This window comes from Nannizzia gypsea, genomic scaffold, assembly GCF_000150975.2.
Source record: "Nannizzia gypsea CBS 118893 supercont1.1 genomic scaffold, whole genome shotgun sequence".
Lineage (NCBI taxonomy): Eukaryota > Fungi > Ascomycota > Eurotiomycetes > Onygenales > Arthrodermataceae > Nannizzia > Nannizzia gypsea.
The window spans coordinates 2,418,706-2,437,310 of NW_003345201.1; the positions used below are offsets into that span (position 1 = coordinate 2,418,706).

Below are 18,605 nucleotides of genomic sequence, written 5' to 3' on the forward strand. Positions count from 1 at the left end.
ACTATGGCTAGTGATAACAACGGCGATGTTACGCATTCTAATACTAGCAGTGAGCCTGCTATGCCTGCTACGCGTGCTAATGCCGGCAATGAGCCTGCTGTGCCTGGCGCGCCGTCTACTAGATTCTATAGCAGATCTACTCAGCACAAGGGACAGTATGGACGCCACTGGGACTCAGAGAAACAGCCTGAGACCTTCAACTCCCCTGGCATGCTGAACACCTTTGCTGTGACGCGTCCTCCAGCATCCTCGCTGCCAAATCCAGCTGCTCCCCCATTTACTCCCGCCCCTAGAGGATGGGCACCAACTCCAAACACTGCAGGCAGAGCTCCAGACTCTTCTGTTGGGGTTGAAACTGAGAGAGACAACAAGCGTAAAGGCCGCAAGTACAAGTTTAAAAAGGAAAGAAACAATGTAACGACGGCCAATACGCCTGTGTCTGATACCCCTGGGGGACTGAGGGATACCACTAACCGCCGTCCTCAGAGACGCAATTTCCCTGGACCTCGCAATCCGGGTATGAGACGTCGAGACGAAGTGGATGGAAACTCTGCTGTTCCAAGAGCCGGTCGAGATGAGCCAAAAGCTGTTGAAACCCCTCAAACTGGCAGGTCTCCTGCTACCACTGCAAAGGAAGACATTGCTGTCAATGAGCAGTCAGTTGATGCCGAGGAGATCACGGCATTGCCCTTGTACAAAGAGAAAGACGTTGAGGCGGTCGAAACTAGCCAGGATTCCGATGGACCTGCTCCTAGAGACATCGAAGGTAAGCATACCTCTTTGGGATTTTTATGCACGATTATGGAAACGATACTAATACAAATCGACAGTCTCCCCACCGAAAGAGGCTGAGGACCCCTCCAAGCCCTCCTCTGAACCCGCAGAGGAAGAAGCAGAGGCAGCACCTCCTCTCACCAAATGGAGTCCTATTTTCCCTCCAGGTGGACCGAGTACGTTAATCGAGCCCATCGGCCACGTATCAGCTCTCATATTAACCATGGTTCTAGGGCCAACTCCTGCTCCCAAACCCACGGGTGACGGGGCTGCCAACGGGCTGCCTAAACGTACCAACTACATCGACAAGAGAGGGAACTACCATGCCCCCAACGGAACGATCATGAGCCCTGAACTTCTCAAGATGTTCTCTGCTGGAAAGATCCGCAACTCATTGGGTGACACGGTCTACTTCATGCCGTCTTTCATTGCGAAATATCCACCAGTGGGGCAGCAGCCGTATCGTCTTGCTTCCACGCCCTCTCGCATTTTTTACGATCCTAGGGATCTTAAGATCTCAGAGTGATATTTCGTTATTTCGTGGTGATAGTCTGGTATACTATAGTCGGAGAGGTACCGTTGGCTAGCGCTGGAACGAAACTGGGGACATAACAGTTGACATGAATGAAGCAAGGGTTGGCGGCCGAACAAAACGCAATCAAAAATCGCAGTTGAAGTTGAAGGAGCTTTCGGCTGCTGGGATTTGCTATTGAAATAAGAAAAGCAAGGAGTAGTAAAAAAGAAAAGGATGTGATGTTAGTTAGAGAAAAAAGGAAAGGTTACAGACAAGCTTAATAAAAGATGTGATATCTCTCCAGACCAGGGGGCGTGCATCACCCACCAACACACCCACACCACCACCACCGACCAGCCGGCCAGCCCCTGAACATAATACATACTTTAGAAGTAGCAAGCAAGAGTTACCCTCACCGTATAGTGAATATCAAAAGGAAAAAAGGCAAACCGGCCTACTTTATAGTTATTTATGTGCGATGTTACACCCAACAAGGCAAGTTCGAAAAAGATATACACCCACCCATCCCACGCACAACACCATCCCACGGGACCCAGAAGAAAAGGGTATTATTCGTATTACAAAGGCATAAAGATAGCATAACCTCTTCACGGGGGCGGTTAAGGGATGTATCAGTATTACCGTTACTTTACTGTGGGAGGATCCAACAGGTCACTTGCTCTCCTGTTTCTACGGTACGGCACGCCGCCACCCACCACCCTCCGAGCAGAAGGGGCCACGGGAGCAACCAGGGACCATATCGAATCAATACTACGGCATACGGGCGTACATAAATTACCAGTCTAGAAGGGATCCATGGGCCCCGGATCGCGCTAATAAATGCTGGTGATAGGTGGAATAGCTTTTAAGGATTCCGGTATGCAGGTTCCCTTGCGCCCCCCTGGTCCGTCACCCTGACTTAGCTTTTGGAAGGGGGTGGTGGGAAGCAGGGGCCAGCGTTGAGCTGTTTTCCGCTAGTGCTGCAGCGGGGCGGGGGTTGGAGCGGAAATCCCGGGCGGAGGGGCTGGGAGCGGGGGTGCTGCAGGGGAAGACAAGGGGCGCGGCGGGAGATTGGCGGGGTGGTCTGCATGCCGCACCAGACTTCTTGCGGGGAATTTTCTTCTGCCGACAGACAGTATCGAGTAGGTCGGGGCGTAGTAGGTGAGTGTCGCTGTCGCTGGGCCTGGGTTTGTGGTGGTGTTGAGAGAAATGTGATGCATCAGATGGAAGGCGCGCGGAAAAAGGGGGGGTAAGCAGGTATAAACTGGTCAAATTTTGATCACACCAACTTGTATGAACATGAGTATTTCGTAGCAGGGCCATTAAAAGCAGATATATCCTCCCACTCTGTACCTGTCAATAAAAAGAAATGGTAATAATAAAAATTAAAATAAATCAGCGCGGGGGAGGGGAGGGGCTGAGACATCCATAATCCGACGTAAAAAGGAGCAAAAAAACCAGCCAAGTGTAGAATTTTGCCTCCGTTTTTCCTGGAAGCAGAGAAACTGAGAAAAAGCAAGGTAACCGTTACTCCTTTGCCCGGGGAATTCGCCAAAAAAAAAAGAAAGTCGTTAGTTTTGCGGGGTCGTTAGAAGCGTGGAATATCCAGGGGTTTGTTCAGTAATCCTCAGGATAAGCATATTTGCTTGATGCAGAGCGGTATTCCTTTGGAAGTGCCGATTCGGCCTTTGCCTTCATAGCACTGCAGGTACACAGGTTAGCAGGAAAACCTTCAGTCGCCAAAAAAGAAAGTGCTGAGAAATGTCGGCTGATTATTTTTGGCAGCGCAAATTGCCAAGGACGGCGGGGCGGAGAAAAACAACATGGGCGGGGCGGGGCGGAAACCAACATGGTTACCAGGAAGGGCAGTGTGTATATGGGCTCAAAAGCAGCAATAAAAGTTGCCGTCGAGGATGCAGAGGCAGAAAAAAAGTGCAGCGAAGGATGAAACTCACCCGACACGTTTTTGGGTCCACTCGAGGTCGGCCTTGGTCTCCTTTGCGGCCTTGATACCTTCGGCGAAGTTTGCTCTGGCGCCCTTGACTCGGCGTTGCATGATTGCCTGGAGTTCGAGGAGTTCCCGCTGTTTGGCGTTGAGCTGGCCGGAGCTGCAGAGGGTCAGAACACCATCATTGAAACATCTGCTAGCGGCAGATCGAAAGAAAAGGCTGGTGGGGAGATTAGTTGGGGGAAGAAAAGGGGGAAAGAAGCGTACAGCTGGGTCTGCTTGGCGATGCCCTGGTCGAGACGAGATGGGTCGAAGACGTTGCTCATGCGGTCGTTGAGGGTGTCGATGACGTCGACGCCCGAGTAGCCGGCCGAGGAGTCGTATTCACCGCTGGCGCTGCCGGTGGTGGTGCTGACATCTGAAACCTCAGGGGGAGAGCCGGCAATGCGGGAGATGGGATAGTAGTTTGCACTGGCGGGAGCCTTGGAGGGCATGTTGATGGGAAAGGAGGCATTGTGGGCTCTCATGGCAGTCTCCATTGTGATGACAGCGGTGATGATTGATGGTGATAGTGATGAGGCAGGCAGGTAGGGTATACTGGGTATCAGGGACTGGTATGGTATGTCTGTGTATGTAGCTACGCAAGAGTAGAGCAGAGTAGGCAATGGCAGAGTCTTTCGTCCTGGTCGAGAAAATAGGGAAGAAGGAGGAAGACGAGCAGGCGAGGACGAGGAGGCCCCTTTTATACCCTTCGCGGGCTCCCTGCCCTGCCCGAAAGGGGATAGTCCCTCCCTCTCCCGGGGGCTGCTCTGTCCCTCTGGCTCCTCCCGTCCTGCCCTCGCTCGCTGCCTTCTCCTTCGTCATCGGAGGAACAAGGGAAAGGGAAAGACGAGGGAGAAACGGAAAAAGAAAAGAAAAAGAGAGAAAAAAACTACGGCGCCCCCCCTTTTTCTTTTGCCCTCTGGCAGCCCCCCCGGTCCGTCCGTCCCCATCGTCCAGATAGATCCCTTCCCGATCCCTTCTTCCCTCTCATAGCACCGTCCGCCGATTCGCTGCTGGCGCTGGCTGGACCCCGCCTCGCCCCCCGCGGAGTCCATGCCCAGCTGCTCGTGGATTCGCCAGAGACAGGCGCTAGGGCTGGGGGGGAGGAGAGAGGAGGAGGAGGAGAGAGTGTGTGTGGTTGCAGGAGAGCAGGAAGCAAGGTAGTTGACAAAAGTGTAATATGATAACACAGGCAAAGCGTTGGGAGTTTGGCAGCGAGAAGCCGGGGCCAGGCTGGAGACGCTCGGCGGCGAGCGGCCAGAGATGCTGCTCTGCTTACCGTCAGTCCTCTCAGAGGCCAGCGACACCCTCCATCAGCGCTGCGGATCGGTCGTTCATCGGGCGTTGGCCGTTGGGCTTCGTCTTCGTCTTCGTCTTCGTCTTTTCTACAGCTCAGCGGCTGGAGGCTGACGGAGGCCGCCGCAGGTCAATGGATCATGGACATTTCTTCTTCTATCAACTGGTTAGTTATAGTACCGGCTGGCTGTCATGCTACCAACTGCTCGCTATTAATTATTAGTTGTTATATCATAGTCATATCAATGCTTCTCTTGTCTTGATAACCAACTAGTCACCGCAGTTTTTTAGACGGTGAAGCTGATCAATATCACTAAAAACGGCCGGCAGGTAGTCCAAGGTCACCTAACTAACTAGACAAGTTAACCAGGTAACTAAACTCGTTACTGAGAGATTCAGGTCTTCCTGCTCAGGATTGATTCAACTAGTGCGAGAGGCTCGCCGTTATAACTAGTCGACTGCCTTTAAACCTCGCATGCAGGCGCATGCTTCAGCCATCCACTGAGCAGGTGCCTTGCTGGAGACAGTTATTCCCAATGCTCTGATCTCTCCGTTGGGCTCCAAACGCCAACTTAGTGACATAGTTATTTCTCACATGGGCAGAGAGATCCTTGCGATCGTCGCAGGTACCCAACTTGCTTATTCGCCGGGCCCCAGTAGCTAACGGGTTAAGCAGTCAGCTAAGGAGTTAACCAGGGAATACCTGGCTACGAAGCTTTCCTCCAACCTTTTCAGTGCCTTGGACTCGCTGTTCAGTGTCCGTGTGCCGTTTGACCCCAGCATGGTTATTTGTAAATTCACTTGTATATGACAAGGAAGCAGGGACATATTTGGCAGAGTTAGAGACGGAAGAGTAGATTGTTAGCTATAGAGGTTGCCAAATGCTCTAATGCTCTTGGGAGGAATAGCTAACTATATAAACGACCAATTCGTCCTTGAGTGTTTGCATATAGTTAGTCCCAGCCAGACATCTTCTTCCCTGCCTACTATATTCCGCTCTATGAGTAGTCGTTTCTTGGGATCCTGAACGGTAGTTATCAATTCCACAGATTTATCTACATACATGTTGTTCTACGTTTATTCTAGAGAGATACTGGCAGATTGTGTAGGACCCATTTCACTCCATCAACAACAACTTCCGGCTGGGTCATCTGGACAAAGTGCCCGCTCTCTGCAGCGAATACAAGCTCGCTATTTGTAGACAGCTTCAAAAACTTCTTCATAAGGCCTTCATTCTTCGCATCAACAGCTTTAATCAACCCCCTCACATAGCTTCTCTCTTCCTCGGTTCCGTTCCCTTTAGCAACTCCCGCATTGTACAATCCAGTCCAGTCTCTGCTGCGTGTACCCGCAATCACATACACTGGCTTATCTCCGAGCAGTGGCTGCTTCTTACTCAATTCTTTCTTCCGTAGAGTCCCAAAACTGGGCATGTAATTCTCATCCTCCTTGTGCGCAATTAGCTCGAACTTCTCGGTTGCTTCAGCCGCTCTGAATGCGTTCCATTCCTCCTGCGTTAGCTTGTGATTTGCCTCCACGCCCCAGGCAGAATATGGGTCAACGCCAGCAGCTATAACAGTCCAGAGAACTGGATCATTCACATTCATCACTAGTGGTGCTGTCTCATGGTTGGCGTCCACAAGCACCAGGCCAGCAATTTGGCCAGTCCCCTTTAGGGCAAGGTATTCATGTGAAAGCACGCCGGCCCAGGAGTGGCCCACGAGAATTAGGGGGTTAGGGATAGGTGCCTTTTCAATTAGAAGAGAGAGTTCCAGAGCAACGTTCTCGGCTGAGGCAGCAAGCGGCGAGGACTCGGAGTTGTGGTATCCAGAGCGGTCGTACGTGTAGGTCTGCAGCGAGGAACCCAGCAGCCGCACCACGGCCTGCCAGTTGAGAGAATCGCTTGCCACACCAGAGATGAATAGTACGACAGGATCTTTGGAGCTGCCAGGCTCCGGGCCGTGGGTATATAGAGCTAGCGAGTGAGTACCGATATTGATAAGGCGACAGTTCAATGGGAGGGTCGAAGAGGCCATTGTGGGATATTTTACTAATCCTTGGAGAATTGTGGTAACCGCTCTGTCTATTCCCGATGGGTATTTAGGATATCAGAGTCGCAGTCCAGTCGCATAATTGCAATATATATATCATAGGAAGCGACCGGAAGACGGGACAGAGTAACGGAGGGGTATAGATCCTTTGACCACCCAGGATCATCTTCAGCGCTGTCGCCTGGCCCCCAAAACCACCCTGTTCGTCCAACTCTATGTGCCAGCCCATATTGGCCGGCTTTCAACAAGCGGCTACCGGGAAACCCTTACCTCGAAGATACTCGATATCCTGTGGTGTAGCCGCAAGTACCTGCCGCATTTCCCATTCGTAGCTCTCATGGCAGGCGACTTCGATCTTCACGTCGCGGGCGGGGTCAAGCTGCTCCAACGGTCTGACAGGCTGCATGGAACTAGATAATTAGTCTGTAACTAACTAACTGCTTAGTTTCTCCTGTCATTGGCTGCCGCTGATATGGGACGAGCTGATGCTGCCCGATCGTCGCCGTTGCTCGCATTGAAAATTGCGGCCAGACAAGAGGAATTGACGGAAAGGGACAAAAAGCGCAGAAGAGGGAGAAAAACGCGAGATACTTGTAGGGCGAAGTCGATGCTTCATACATGGGGGTCTGCAGATTCTAATCTCACCTGGTTCCCTGGCTGCTTGCATGGCTAGTCGCTGCTTGTATGGTTTGCTAATTAGTTAGCTACCTATTTGACAGTAAGCTATTCAATTCCTGCTTTTCCCTCTACTCAATACTACACTAAGGCTGACTTCTTAGCCCATAATGCCTCGTTTGGAGAGCTTCAATTCGCAATCTCCCTTACGGAGTATATCCCCTTATATCCCCCCCCCCCGGTACATAATGAATATCTGTCATTTTTCACGCATCAGGTGACCTGGAATAACTTCCTTCCGCTCCTAGTGCTACTTCTCAACCAATCATAAATCTTATTGATAAAGGTGGCTGGCCCGTCCAATAAACTAAACTACACCACTGCCCCATTGCGAAGGATAAGGGGCTAGTGGTAATAATTAATTGATTGGGCAGTCATAGACTTTAAATTTTATTAATGGTGCTTACTGGTTAACTTAGTGGTCCTACCATCAAGTTCAACCAATAGAGATAGCAAATATGGACGTAAGAGAAAATGCTTTAACCAATAGTAATTCACACCCTTCCAACAAATTGCTAGGTAGCGCGCGTTAGTTATCAACTCGTTCTCTCGTGTGTGACATGGCTAGTAGCATTGGCCCAGTTGGATCTTGGACTTTTTACCTGGATAAAGGAGTATTTTAAATCAGCTCTAGCATGAGGGAACGGATGTGGACGTCCAGATGCCTAACCACGTTGCGTTGCCAGGAAGAATGCGAAAGTTGAGCCCCTGGCCAGTGACGACATTAACTACCACCGATGCTCTCGTGAAAAGTACGGTAGACGGCACACACTCTGTACCCAATATCACAATAGAACGCCTTCCGAAGGATGGTGTAGTTATAACATACACATCCGGAGACAATGCAACAGGCACTAATGACAGCGTTATATTCTACAGCAAGAAAGGTCTCTATCAAAGTGGTTAAGAGAAGTAAGACCATGTGGTATCTCTATCTATAACTGATAATCCTCTACTGGTGCCCGTTGTCCGCTGGGTTCAAAATCAGAAGCTACAGTATCAATGGCGTCTCCAGTGAGGATATACAGGAAACCTAGGAACTAGTGGATACTATAAGGGTAAGCTCGAAGGGAGCACTGTAGATATATGCTCAATGAGATAGCCAAGGATAGATCTGGTGGCAAATGCAGGAGGATGCACCCCATTAGTATTATATGTATGCATCATAGATTCCCTCGAGAATCTACAATACATTGCATACCTTGTGAGATCTACCTGCAACCTTGCAACTCCCATCGCAGTGCAAAAACATGCACGTGGACTTGTTAGCCACATCTGTTTGCCCATAGCTAGGGCGCTGGTGCGGCTGTATATTGAGGCATCTCATCGCCAATCGTCCGGCTTGAAGCTCTGGTGTAGATATAGCTAAGAATGGTGGGATGATCGCCCTGCGAGACAGCCTGGTGTTTAAGAAGCCCTTTTTTCGGTCATAACAAAAGCCACAGCAGCTGCAGGAAGGTTCTTTACCTCTAGAGCTGCAGACACAGGGCCATGGATCTTGATTGCATTCTTCACCCATGAGGGCAGGCGATCCACCTGAGATGCGTTGGCCACCCCCGCGTGCTTTGCAATTGCAATCCCAACCGCCTCGGCTTGTTCTTCTCGCTACACCCAGCTCTCCTTGTGAGTTGTTCTCGGCTTCTCTCTGCATTGGATCTTTGGCTTGCTTTCCGATATCATGATCTATCACAGATAGATCAATTGACCACGGTTCCTTTCTCAGCATGGTTGCATAGGGTCTTTTCATCTATGTACAAGCTGCGGTTTGCATCAATGCTGTAGAAGTAAGGTATTTAAAGAGTCAAGCTATCCTGTCAACAACAGATTTACTTAACTACCACCCAAGTCCTGGAACTCTTCACAGACTTCTTTATTATTGACTTGCATTCTTTTTACAATACCCTCTTCAACCAACTTTCCCTTGCCCTTTCCTCCCCCTCAGCAAAGATGGATTTCTCACGCCTCCAAAGACTCTCAATGAGATTGAACGAATTGGACGAGCAATGGAGTAAGTTTGACTCTGTACAAGCCGAGCGAGAGGCAGAAATCCGTCGACCGGCCAAGCATATCGATGTGATGTCCAACAAGGAGTACGATAGAATCCAGGACGCTAAAGGCTATGTCCAGGAGAGGATCCACGAGCTTGTTGCTATTCGAAAGCTACAACTTGAAACGACCAAAGATCTCGTTTACCGTTTCTTTGGCGGAAAATATGAGAATTACGACAAGGAGATCATGAATATAGCAGACGGTATCAGTGCCTCGCTAGTGCTGCGATGCCAGGCAAGGACCAATCCTTTCTTCAAATATGCTGTCCCTACGAGGCAAGGGCTTGATGAATCAGGAAAACCTATAAAACTGCCAGAGCTCACCAAAGAACAGCTTGAAGAAGCTGCCAAAATCATGAAAGAAATGAAAAAGGAATATGGACAGTCAATGGGAAACGGACCTTCACACTCAGTCGATAGTGTTCACGTAGAGCATGACGATATAGTGTGGCTGAATACCGACACTCTCCCTAGGTCGGGTACCTCAAGAATAGGGTCGCTTAACGATTTCGCTGAAGAATTCAGGATTTTCCTCGGCGCAGTTCCTGGAACCAAGAGGGATATTTTAAGGGAGATTGTCTTTGACAAGGTTGCTACCTTTTTTCTTTTCGCACTTTTTTATAACTATTGGTTGGTTAACTAGTTAACTATGAACTAACGGAGTCGTATGATACTGTAACTATAGGAGCCTTCTTTACCAAAGGCTACGATGGACCAATTTGAAAAGGACTTCAAAGCAGGGGAATATCCATCAGAAACTGAGAAAAAGGTCCTCGAGGACTACTTTGCCAATGAAACTGCACAAAAAGCAATGAAGGCTCTACTCTCTGAATGTGCACTGTGGTTTCAGGGTCTCGCAGAGATATTAATCAAGGTTATCCGGGCCGCCGATGAATATGTTCCCGAAAATGCAAAGGATCAACAGCCAGTACCTAGAGAGCAATTCAATGAACAGTTGGAAAAAGGGAGGAATGAAGTGGGTGATTTCCAGAGGCGTGTCTCAGACTACTTCAAGTAACCAACTAGAGTAGTTATTGCTAGTCAACATTGATCTTTGTGTTTAGTTCAAGGATCAATTTCAACAATAGGCCCTTTGCCATTTGTCCATTTGTCAGCCATGAGGTACCTATTAATTAACCAGCTAGTTATACGAGACATCGATCGTAATATGGAGTAGAGAGGTAGAGAGAAATAGAGCGCAGCAAGAGGAAGCCTTGAAAGAAGCACTTGAAGTAATAATAACTAACGGTTATCATAATTTAGTCCCGATATTTCTCTTCTACTCCATTTTGCGTCCTTGGTTTCGAGCTGGAGAACAATAACAGTAAAAAAAAAAAGTAAGAAAAAGGATCATGTATAGTTAATAAGTAAATCCAGAAAGGAAACAAAAGTAAAAGCAAAAGTAGCCACCGGTTTGTGAATTCCTCCCATTTAACCCATGCACCGATTGAAAGCCAGAACAAGCGTGAGGCCAGGAAAGGACAGCATAAAGGACCCAGGACGTAGAAGAGGGAGCGTAGTTAGAGGAGGATGGGGGGGGGGGGGGGAATGAAGAGGAAAGCCGTGTGTATAGCAGAAAGCCCAGAAGGAAGTCAGATATATAAATAATGCATGGATAACGTGGGGGAAAGGAAGAAACATTAGGAACCCATTAGAAAGCCCGGATATTTTTTTCACTCGCCCTTCCTTGCCCTGGATGAGCCAAAGAACGATGAAGTAGATTGAAAACGAAAAGATAAAACAAAGATAGAGGAAGAAAAAGGAAAGGAAAGGTCGTCGGGGAGGGCTATGATTTGCGGTCTTTGAGAAGGACACGCGGAGAGCTAGGGTCAAGCAGCTCCATCATCATCTTGCCGAGCTCATTGTGTTTGATCGGCTTGGTGACGTAGTCATTAAAGCCGGCGTGGGCAGCATCGTCAATCTGATCTACCATCGCATTGGCGGAGAGCGCCATGATTGGGATCTGGGGGAAGTGGTTGTGGGATTCCCATGACCGGATCTCCCTGCAGGTATCATACCCGTTTTTAACAGGCATTTGGATATCGCACTGCCGGCACGTTAGAATCAGATATGATGGGATGAAAAGAGGACAGGTAAACGTACAATAATCAATGAGTAATAGCCCGGTTCCTTGGAGAAGACCATGTCGACGCACTCTTGGCCGTTCCCTGCCGTTTCAGAGACAAGCTTGACTTTATCGAGGTATTTTAGCATGACCTGGTCATGTCAATGTTAGCACCAGTAACATGAAAAATGTAAGATAAGAATATTAATACATACCGTCCGATTTGTCTCGTCATCCTCGACAAGTAAAACTCTATACCCCTTATTGCCAATGACCTCCTTGACGATCTTGGACATATTCTTGAAGCTATTGTTGACCTCACGTGCCATATCTTGGTTTCTGTCTTTGCTCAGCTCGCGCTTGCAACCGGGGTCGAATATCAGTGAAAAGACGCTTGGCTTGACAGGTTTGGGCACAATGAATATACTCCTCCCAAGAGCTAGGAGCTCCTTGTACACGTTAGAGATGCTGCGTTTAAGGTATATGTCTGCTATTATCGCGATCGTAGGAGGAGGAGGGCCTTTAGGATCAACATTCAGAAAAGCGGACAATATCTCAATCACCTCATCAGGTTCTGGAAGGCCAAGGACTATGTGCGTCAGAGGTTCAGGGTTGTTGACTCGTAGGTCCCTCCAATCTTCAATGTCAAGCAGGCAGGTTATCTTGGCCTGCACTTCATAAGGCGTAACTTGCTCAATGTGCTGCTTGATTGCTTCTCGAGCATAGTCAAACGGACAGACTAACACCGTGTTGTACGCTTGGTCTGGGTCGAAGGGCTCGACTGGCTTCATTCGCGAATATAGAGTTGGCGGCGCCGCAGTGGATGTGTAATACTCAGATTTCGGTTTGGCAATGGGCAGTCGCTTTTCTTCGCCTGTCGATACTGGCGCGGTAGGTGGCCGTGACAGTTGCTCACCACCTTGAATCTCCATTACTTGGCCGGGCGTAGATGGCGTGGCTGTCTCTTCCGAGGATTGCTGCGACGGCGCCCCGGCCATCACATAGAACGAGAACTTAGCTCCCCGCCCTTCCTTACTGGTAGGTGTCAACCGACCTCCGTGCATCTCTACAAGCTGCTTTGATAAGAACAACCCCAATCCACTACCGGCGTGCTGCTGCGATCCGTTCGTTTCAATCTGGCTGAACCGTTGCATTAGGCGTTCTGCATCTGTTGAATTGAATCCCTTACCGGTATCCACAACTTCAAAATTCAGCAGGATCTCGGAAGGTTGGGTTTTAATGCTGGGATCAATGAGGATCGAGCATCGCGTGCAAATCTCGCCTTGGGTAGTGAACTTGACCGCATTGCCCATGAGGTTGATCAAGATCTGACGGATGCGGAATCGATCTCCCAACACGGTCGCAGGAACGTCAGCGTCAACCAGATAGTTTAGTTCCAATCCTTTGTCGATCGCCCTAGAACTAATGGTATCTATGGCATCTTCGAGTACAGATCGGACGTGGAACCACTGCCGGACAATGTTCATTTTCCCGGCTTCCACCTTCGATACATCAAGTATGTTGTCTACTAACTCACGAAGGTTCGTCGAGCTGTTTTGAATCGTATCCAGCATTCGCCTCTGGTCGTTGTCAAGCAAGGTATCCAGTACAAACGGGATTGTGCCTAATATCCCATTAAGCGGTGTCCTAATCTCATGAGACATATTGCTGAAGAACTTGGTCTTGGACTCCATCTCCCTGTTTAACTTTTGCAAGGCAGTATTGAGCTCACGCTCTAATAGCTTGCGATCGTTGATATCAGTACATGTACCATACCACGACGCCTCGCCGCTACCAAAGTCAGGTGTCTCAACTTTGACCAATCGTACTAAGTGCCAGCGGAAATCACCCTTTCGGGACCTAAATCTGATCTCAGTAGTATAAGAATCTCGGCCATTCTCATCACGCTGGATTGTAACAATTTCTCGTCGCACGAGTTCCTGTAGAGCAGGCGTGACGCCTTTACCGAACACTCTGAGCGGATTATCATATTGCTGCTGCTGTGGAGAAGACGACGATGACGCCTGTGTTGAGTTCCTTCGACACTTCTCAGCTTCCAGGAGTGTTTCGGCGAGATTTCCATTAGACATTATACGAGCAAACTCCGGTATATCATTTGACTCCGGAATAACCTGTGGAGGCGATAAGATACCACATTTCTCCAGATCATCACGGTGAATATATTTTGCAAAGCCCAAAGTCATTGCTTCATCGAGAGATTGACCGGTGTAGAGCTCCCATTGTTCATTTACCGAGATCAGCCCGCTATACTCTGCAGCTTCAAACACAACCTGAGGAATTGAATTGGCGAGCGCTCTGTACTTGACATCTGTGGCGAACATTTCTCGCTCCTGTGCGGCCTTTCGCTCAGCGACATGTTGTTCATGAACATCCAAAAATGAGCCGATCCAATACAGAAGTTCACCCGCCCCTGATATGAGCGGATTGGCTCGGAAAATAAACCAACGATATTCAGATTCATCATTGAAGCGTTTGACGCGTACGCGTTCTGTAAATTGTGATCCGGTACGCAATGCTTTGGTCCAATGTTTTAATACCTTTTCATATTCGCTGGAATGAACGTTTTGCCAGGGGTCCCGAACTCGCGGTTCCATAGGCTGACTTCGCCGATACGCATCAAATTTCGCATTGGTCCAAATAACTTCGCCCGTGTGTGGCTTTGCAAGAAAAAGGTGTAATGGTATTGAGTTGAGCATCAGCTGCGCAACTGTGTCTGGGAAGGGACGTGACGGGGCCTCGCGATGCCATTGAGCGGTGAAGGAGCCTGTTGACGAATGACGTGAAAATTCGGCGAGCATTTGTGGAGTATTCTGGCTTGCTTTTGCCGGAGCTTCGGCAATCGAAGGGGTATGCACCAATCCTGGGTCTCTCGAAGTTAATTCATCGTATGCATTCTTTTGTTGTGACTGAGGGATTGCGATAGCCAGTCCTTCGGTCGGAGTGCTCTGGACACTGTGATTGGCCATTGCCGAAGTAGCAGCCGCAATGCTGCTGCTGTTGTTTTCGGTCGAAGACGGGCTCTTGGATCTAAAATATCCTTCACCAGCAGCATCACCACCGCTCAACTGAGTCAAGGGACTTGCGTAGTTTACATGTCCCGATAGACCGTTAATGAGCTCAAGCTCACTATTAGCGTCTGAAAAGGTACCTCCTAGGCCCAAGAGGTGGCCATAGCGCTCAATGGTCGGGCTAGTGCTCTGTTTTTCTAACTGGCTATACTGCTGCGCAAGGCAAAACGAAGTCGTAAGATGAGGAAGTAGTAGGGCTAGGGAGTTTCGGAGATTAGCTGGATAGGGAATAATGGGCGCTAGGAGGGATATAACGGCGACAGGAAAGCGGAGCGTATCCGACCTCCCCTGTCGCGACGAGGCTGAGTGGATTAAGGGAATATGGATGACAGTCTTTGCACGATCTATACCAATGGCCTCTAAGGGCACTGTTTCTGAATAATCGTGCGGCGGCGGGCTCGAGGCGAATGCATCTTCGTTCACTTCATTATATGTTTCGACAAAGAACGGATTGACGTCTGGTTTTAGAAGAGGAGCAGGTGATGGAGCAGGAGACTGTGACCAAGGAGAAGGCGGGGTTTGTTCATACTCTTCGTACTTTTGGGATGGAGGAGAAGGATCGAATGGAATCAGATGGTATTCGCGGTCCAAGAGTGTGGATTTCGGGATACCCCTGCGTTCATGGGCAGAAGCTAGGCTAAGAGAGAGCGGAGTGGAGCGGTGGGATGGTATGGGCCCCTTCGGCGGTACTCCTGGTGTCTCGGAGCGTGGGGTACGCTGGATGATGTCCTTATGCTTGTGAATTGCTGCACTGGCATCAGATGAGACATCTTGCATAGGATCATCAGCGTACTCTCTCGTTAGTGCAACGGGAGTAGTGCGGCCAAAGAGCTTCACCACGCCTGTCCGCTTGATTAATGGTTCAGGCTCAACTTCCAGCGCTCTAGCGGTAGGGAAGACAACCGCAGTCGGGCTCGGTGGCCCAGACGCAGGCCCCGCTCCGAGTCCTGGCGCGGATCCGGGTAACTCGCCGCTACTAGGTCCACAGGACTGGTTGCGGTGCAGTTGTTGAAAGGTCCCACTCAATGGGACAGTGTTGTAGTCGCATACATCGGCCATGATTTCATCCTCACGCATGTGCTTGCGCGGTTTCCTAAACTCCCCACTAGAGCTTTTCCGTCGCGAATGGCGGCCCTTCAGCGGCGTAGGGGTGCCTAATGCATCTTCGTTCCATTTCTCTGCAGAGTAAGAAGCATGGCCAGCGAATGAATGACGGCCCATTAGCTTGGGACGACGATTCCCGGTAACCGACTTGGTATACTTGAGCGTGTTACCGTCCTCTTTAGTAGCCTCGCTGAAGCGAGCCTTAGAGGAGGGCTTTTCACAATCAACCTTGGTGTTAGCGTGTGGTGAAAAGACAGAGGGGATCAAGTCATTTCCATATATACTGTACGTAGCCTTCTGTAGCCACGGGACATTTTCTAGATCAGTAGCATCGCCAGGGACCGCAAGGGTGAGCCTTTCAGCACCGTAGTGGGTTTTCAGAATCGGTACCACATTGGACCACCATCCGTCAAGGCCGGGGTCGGCATTTAAAGCAAGAGTGATATCATAGAGATTTGGGGTCGGATATGGAGAGCTGTCGGTGATCGGTGCGGTACCAGGAGGCAAGAAGTCTGCCGGAGCAGCTGTTATGGAAGCAGCTGGCATCTCGTTCATCCTCTTGAGGGTGTCAGCTGTGTAAGGATGTCTGATAGACCGCCGCTTTGGTTTTATTCCCCGAGGAGAGTGTAGGTATGGCTGGTGAGGCTGGTGCTGCTGGCCGTGGAATCCTAGTCCGTTTGAGTTTGCAGTATTGGCGGCGTTTGTACTCAAGTTCATGGCTGCCGAAGATGCGAGATGACCGTCCTGTTCGGCAATGGCTCTATTTGAACGAGTGTCAAACGGTGACGGAGGAGTGACTAGTGACCGTTGTGGCAGGGTTGGTGGCCGCGTTGATCGCGAGGATGGAGATCTAGGGGCCGACGGCTGAGTTAATTGAGCAACCTTTTCATCGGATGTGTTTGGTGTCATGTTGGTATCCGAGTCAGTGAATCCAGAGTCGGTAGAGACGGATTCCTGGGCGTAATAGGGCTGTGCCGTCTGCTGTTGTTGCTGCAGATGTTGCTGCTGCTGGTTCATGATGGTCTCACCCATGCGTTTCCGTAGCTCTTCAAGGACAATGCCGCTTGGCTTCTTGCTATTTCGAGACGATTGATGAGGGCCAGCGTCTGTCAAGTTGAGATCTGATGCTGCCGCATCGTTGCTGTTGTTTCTAATGGTTCCGCAGGTAGCAAACTCGGAATGGCATGAGAAAGGTCTGGGGGTGATGTTGGTATCACGACTCGGGCGCGGTGCCGACTGCGTCAGGTTAGAAACAAGAATTGATGAACCCTGGCTCTCTTGCTGCTGGTACTGCTGGCTCTGGTGAAGATCGTCCTGCTGGTAATCCTGCTGGTAAAGGCTGTCCTCCGGCTGTGAGCAGGAGAGACGGCGGCACTGGTGCTGGTGCTGGTGTTGGTGTTGGCCGGGAGAGGTCATAGAAGCAAGAGGACCAACAGGTGAAGGTAGCGGCGGAGTCCGCATGCTGACATGCCGTCCTCTGGCCAGTTATGTCTTTCTCTGTCAGGCCTGGCTGTCTATCTCTGTCTATCTCGCTGTCGTGTCCTGTCCGGCTGGTTCACCCCCCCCGTTGGCGGCGGCGGAGGTGGCTCTTGGAGGCGGAGAAGAGGCTTACAACGACGACTTTACAGGCGAGCGACAGGCGGGTAGGGGCAGCAGCAAGCCATGCATCTCTCGGGGGTCAGGAAGATGCAGACGACAGGCAAAAGAAAAGAAAGCCGGCTGACAAAAAAATCGATACCGTCGTGGGCGATGTTGCTGATGCTTGTCGTTGTTCTTTAGACGACGTCGAGGGCGTGAGTGAAGTCGAAGTTGAGTGTTGTAGTCTTCCGCTTTCGGTAATATCGTCCTCATCTGCTGCTTGGGGGAAAAGTAAAAGTGAAAGAAAGAAAAATAAAACAAAATAAAATAAAAACTTCGAAAAATCTTCACGGCCAGCGAACTAAACAACGAGCAATCCAGCAGCAGCCAACAGCAGCAGCAGGAGGAGATCCCGTACTTTTTTGCTCTTCTTCCTCTCCGTTTTCTTCTTCCTCCCCCTTGTCCCTTGGCGGGTCTCTCTCTATTCTTCTATTCATTCACGCTTCGACTAGCTACGTCATCGCGCTGCCCCCATACAATTTCCCCCCGTTACAAACAAAACTTGCCATGCCCTGGGTTCGACAAACTAACTAATAATACCAACTAACAACTGGGACTAGCAGGATGGAGTTGGAGTGTTTGGGACAGACGCCAAAGCTTCTCCTAGTCGCCTTTTCCCCTGCGCCGTTACAGACTCGGGTTCCGACAGAGAGGTTCGCCAGCTGAGGGCGGATGGAGGTACAAACGGGCGAGCAGGCTGATAGAAAGGAGAGACCCAAACCCCGGGACCCTGCCTATATGCTGATTACGGTTTTCTCATCACAGTACATATGTGGTGAAGCCTTGCATTGGTCAGGTCAGGACAGGACAGGAACACGACGGAAAGCGAAATAATAACACGCAAGATATGACAGATAATAGGGGGGAAAGACACGGGCAACAGAGACTGAGAGAGGGAAGGAGGGAGGGAATTTCCTATCAGGCGCCCTCTCCGCTGGACCAGTCGTGGCAGCAGCCTTTCTCACACTTACTCGTGCTACCAATCCAATCTACCTGAGATGTTGTTCGATAGTTGCTCGAACTTCAAACGGCCGTCCAAAAATAATCGAAAAAAAAAGGAAGCTGGGCAACTAACTACGGGGTACGGAGTACATAGTTACGGAGTACGGAGAGACTGTACGTTAAGTGGCTGCTCGACATCGTCACTTGGGCAGTCAGACATCTTCCGGGTCTTGTTTTCTTTTCTTTTCTTTTCCGTGCCTCTCTCTTCAAAGTTGCACTGGCTGCACAATATACGTAACTGAGAGACTATGGGACATTGCAATCCCTTGACCCGTACGACTCTTCTGGCTGATTTATCGATCAGCTTGTCGACATACACGGATGTTCGCAGGTGTTGATTGTCTGCCTTGGATGTTTCT

General features: G+C 49.9%; 7 protein-coding genes across 7 annotated transcripts; 3 read left to right on the forward strand and 4 right to left on the reverse strand.

The window, feature by feature from the left end:
- Positions 1–3: 3 nt before the first annotated feature.
- Positions 4–1,300, forward strand: MGYG_00900 (hypothetical protein; the record flags this gene model as incomplete). Its single annotated transcript, XM_003176765.1, has 3 exons — positions 4–766; positions 831–950; positions 1,008–1,300. The coding sequence occupies 3 exons, from the start codon at positions 4–6 to the stop codon at positions 1,298–1,300; spliced, it is 1,176 nt and encodes a 391-aa protein (XP_003176813.1).
- A 1,605-nt stretch (positions 1,301–2,905) lies between these two features.
- On the reverse strand, positions 2,906–3,775 carry MGYG_00901 (hypothetical protein; the record flags this gene model as incomplete). The annotated part of the gene is made up of 3 exons (XM_003176766.1): positions 2,906–2,990; positions 3,244–3,396; positions 3,504–3,775. The coding sequence occupies 3 exons, from the start codon at positions 3,773–3,775 to the stop codon at positions 2,906–2,908; spliced, it is 510 nt and encodes a 169-aa protein (XP_003176814.1).
- A 556-nt stretch (positions 3,776–4,331) lies between these two features.
- MGYG_08910 (hypothetical protein) lies at positions 4,332–5,028 on the forward strand (the record flags this gene model as incomplete). Its single annotated transcript, XM_003176767.1, has 3 exons — positions 4,332–4,406; positions 4,471–4,740; positions 4,945–5,028. 3 exons carry the CDS (start codon positions 4,332–4,334, stop codon positions 5,026–5,028), a joined length of 429 nt encoding a protein of 142 aa, XP_003176815.1.
- Positions 5,029–5,656: 628 nt separating this feature from the next.
- MGYG_00902 (alpha/beta hydrolase fold protein) lies at positions 5,657–6,610 on the reverse strand (the record flags this gene model as incomplete). The annotated part of the gene is made up of 1 exon (XM_003176768.1): positions 5,657–6,610. One exon carries the CDS (start codon positions 6,608–6,610, stop codon positions 5,657–5,659), a length of 954 nt encoding a protein of 317 aa, XP_003176816.1.
- Positions 6,611–6,866: 256 nt separating this feature from the next.
- Positions 6,867–7,503, reverse strand: MGYG_00903 (hypothetical protein; the record flags this gene model as incomplete). Its single annotated transcript, XM_003176769.1, has 3 exons — positions 6,867–7,035; positions 7,271–7,294; positions 7,451–7,503. 3 exons carry the CDS (start codon positions 7,501–7,503, stop codon positions 6,867–6,869), a joined length of 246 nt encoding a protein of 81 aa, XP_003176817.1.
- A 1,744-nt stretch (positions 7,504–9,247) lies between these two features.
- Positions 9,248–10,366, forward strand: MGYG_00904 (hypothetical protein; the record flags this gene model as incomplete). Its single annotated transcript, XM_003176770.1, has 2 exons — positions 9,248–9,775; positions 10,034–10,366. 2 exons carry the CDS (start codon positions 9,248–9,250, stop codon positions 10,364–10,366), a joined length of 861 nt encoding a protein of 286 aa, XP_003176818.1.
- Positions 10,367–11,134: 768 nt separating this feature from the next.
- On the reverse strand, positions 11,135–17,067 carry MGYG_00905 (peroxide stress-activated histidine kinase mak1; the record flags this gene model as incomplete). The annotated part of the gene is made up of 3 exons (XM_003176771.1): positions 11,135–11,395; positions 11,452–11,565; positions 11,629–17,067. 3 exons carry the CDS (start codon positions 17,065–17,067, stop codon positions 11,135–11,137), a joined length of 5,814 nt encoding a protein of 1,937 aa, XP_003176819.1.
- Positions 17,068–18,605: the final 1,538 nt, after the last annotated feature.